At 60.2% G+C, this 1,671-nt stretch overlaps 1 protein-coding gene across 1 annotated transcript in view; it reads left to right on the top strand.

Moving 5' to 3' along the window:
• The first annotated feature begins 106 nt into the window (after positions 1-106).
• HCN1 (hyperpolarization activated cyclic nucleotide gated potassium channel 1) overlaps positions 107-1,671 on the top strand; it is a 394,718-nt gene continuing 393,153 nt past the window's right edge. Inside the window, exon 1 of the mRNA XM_040496732.1 lies at positions 107-548. Coding sequence (XP_040352666.1) covers positions 145-548 — 404 coding nt within the window. The 5' untranslated portion in view covers positions 107-144. The remainder of the gene's footprint in view (positions 549-1,671) is intronic.

Here is a 1,671-nt window from a genome sequence, read left to right as displayed (position 1 = left end):
CGCGGGCGCCTTGGCGGGGAAGACGCCGGTGCGCCGGTCTCGGCTGTTGGCCGCTGGGTTGGGTGTGCTCTCGGCTTCGTGCCCCCGGCGCCGGGCGGCCGGCGGGTCTGGAGCCCGCGCCGTCGCCGGCCGCGTCCCCCGGGCATGGAAGGAGGCGGCAAACCCAACTCCTCGTCCAACAGCCGGGACGATGGCAACAGCGTCTTCCCCGCCAAGGCGCCCGCGACGGGCGCGGGGTCGGCCGCGGCCGACAAGCGCCTGGGCACCCCGCCGGGGGGCGGCGGGGCCGGCGCGAAGGAGCACGGCAACTCGGTGTGCTTCAAGGTGGACGGCGGCGGCGGCGGCGAGGAGTCGGCCGGGGGCTTCGAGGACGCCGAGGGCCCCCGGCGGCAGTACGGCTTCATGCAGAGGCAGTTCACCTCCATGCTGCAGCCCGGGGTCAACAAATTCTCCCTCCGCATGTTTGGGAGCCAGAAGGCGGTGGAAAAGGAGCAGGAAAGGGTTAAAACTGCAGGCTTCTGGATTATCCACCCTTACAGCGATTTCAGGTGAGGACTCCCTGCCGCCGCCCCACCCTCCCTTCCGGGCGCGCCCTCCAACACGCGTCCCCGCACCTGGGAGGGGGCGCCCGGGGACTCGGAGGGAGGGGTTGCGGGGCGGGAGGGGGGTGGCGCTGCCGGCGGCTTCCACTCCGGCTGCTCGGGCTCCACTCTTCAACTAGTTTCCGCCGAGGAGGGGGTGGGATGAGGAGCTCCTGTTGCCCGGGAATCCCTGCGAGGTGTCGCCTCCCTTGTGAACTTTGGGGATACATCGGGGAAGATGTGACCCCCCCCCCCAGATGGGAGGATGCTAAGTTGTGCCAAAAAACTACAACAACAACAACAAAACAAAAAACAAAAAAACAAAAAAACTTTTACTTCGGAGCTGAGAGTGTAAGGAAGCGGCCAGAAAGTCGTCTTTGGGGTGACACCCATCCTCGCGCTGCCCCCCGCCTTTCCCAAAGGGGAAGAAGGCGCTCCTGGGCTTGAGGAGAGGATGGGGCAAGCGGAGACAGTGACTCACAAGTCCTAGCTGTTCCAGCCGCTCTCACCCCTGGGGAATGTTAATCTGTTTTTCATCTGCTTATAGGCACTGGGCATCCTCAGTGCATTTCTTCAGAAGAGTGGCTGGCAGGCTCAGGAAGGGCAATTTGCGCTTGGATAGCCCCTGACTTGAGATTTCAGCCGGGCAGGCGCTGCCAGCTTGGGCAGCAGCGGGGCAGGAAGCTTCGAGTTCCAGAAACAGACAGGGGGCGTTTCCAGAGCCCCCTCCCTGAGACTGAGAGACACCCTTTCTTGACCTTGACTACAAGTCTGTTTCGGAAGTCTCTTTCCCATTTCCCCGCCCGGGAACTAGGGCAGGAGGAGAGCTGTCCGCCAGGGAAACTGCTTCGGAGAATTAAAATTAAGACGTTTCCCGATCTTATTTGTCGCCCAAGTATGTATTCGGTTATAAGCATGTTTAGAGATTATCAAATGAAGGTCGTGAAGTAGATCCTCTTATTAACGTGCGCACACGCTGCAGCTTCCGAATAAGGTTGGGTTTTCCATTTAAATTCTAAAACTCAGGGTGGCTTGCCTTTTCTTTTCTTTCTTTCTTTCTTTCTTTCTTTCTTTCTTTCTTTCTTTCTTT

The sequence above is a fragment of the Herpailurus yagouaroundi genome, unplaced genomic scaffold (genome assembly GCF_014898765.1).
Source record: "Herpailurus yagouaroundi ecotype Mexico unplaced genomic scaffold, PumYag 29, whole genome shotgun sequence".
NCBI lineage: Eukaryota > Metazoa > Chordata > Mammalia > Carnivora > Felidae > Herpailurus > Herpailurus yagouaroundi.
This window is presented reverse-complemented; position numbering and strand designations above follow the sequence as displayed.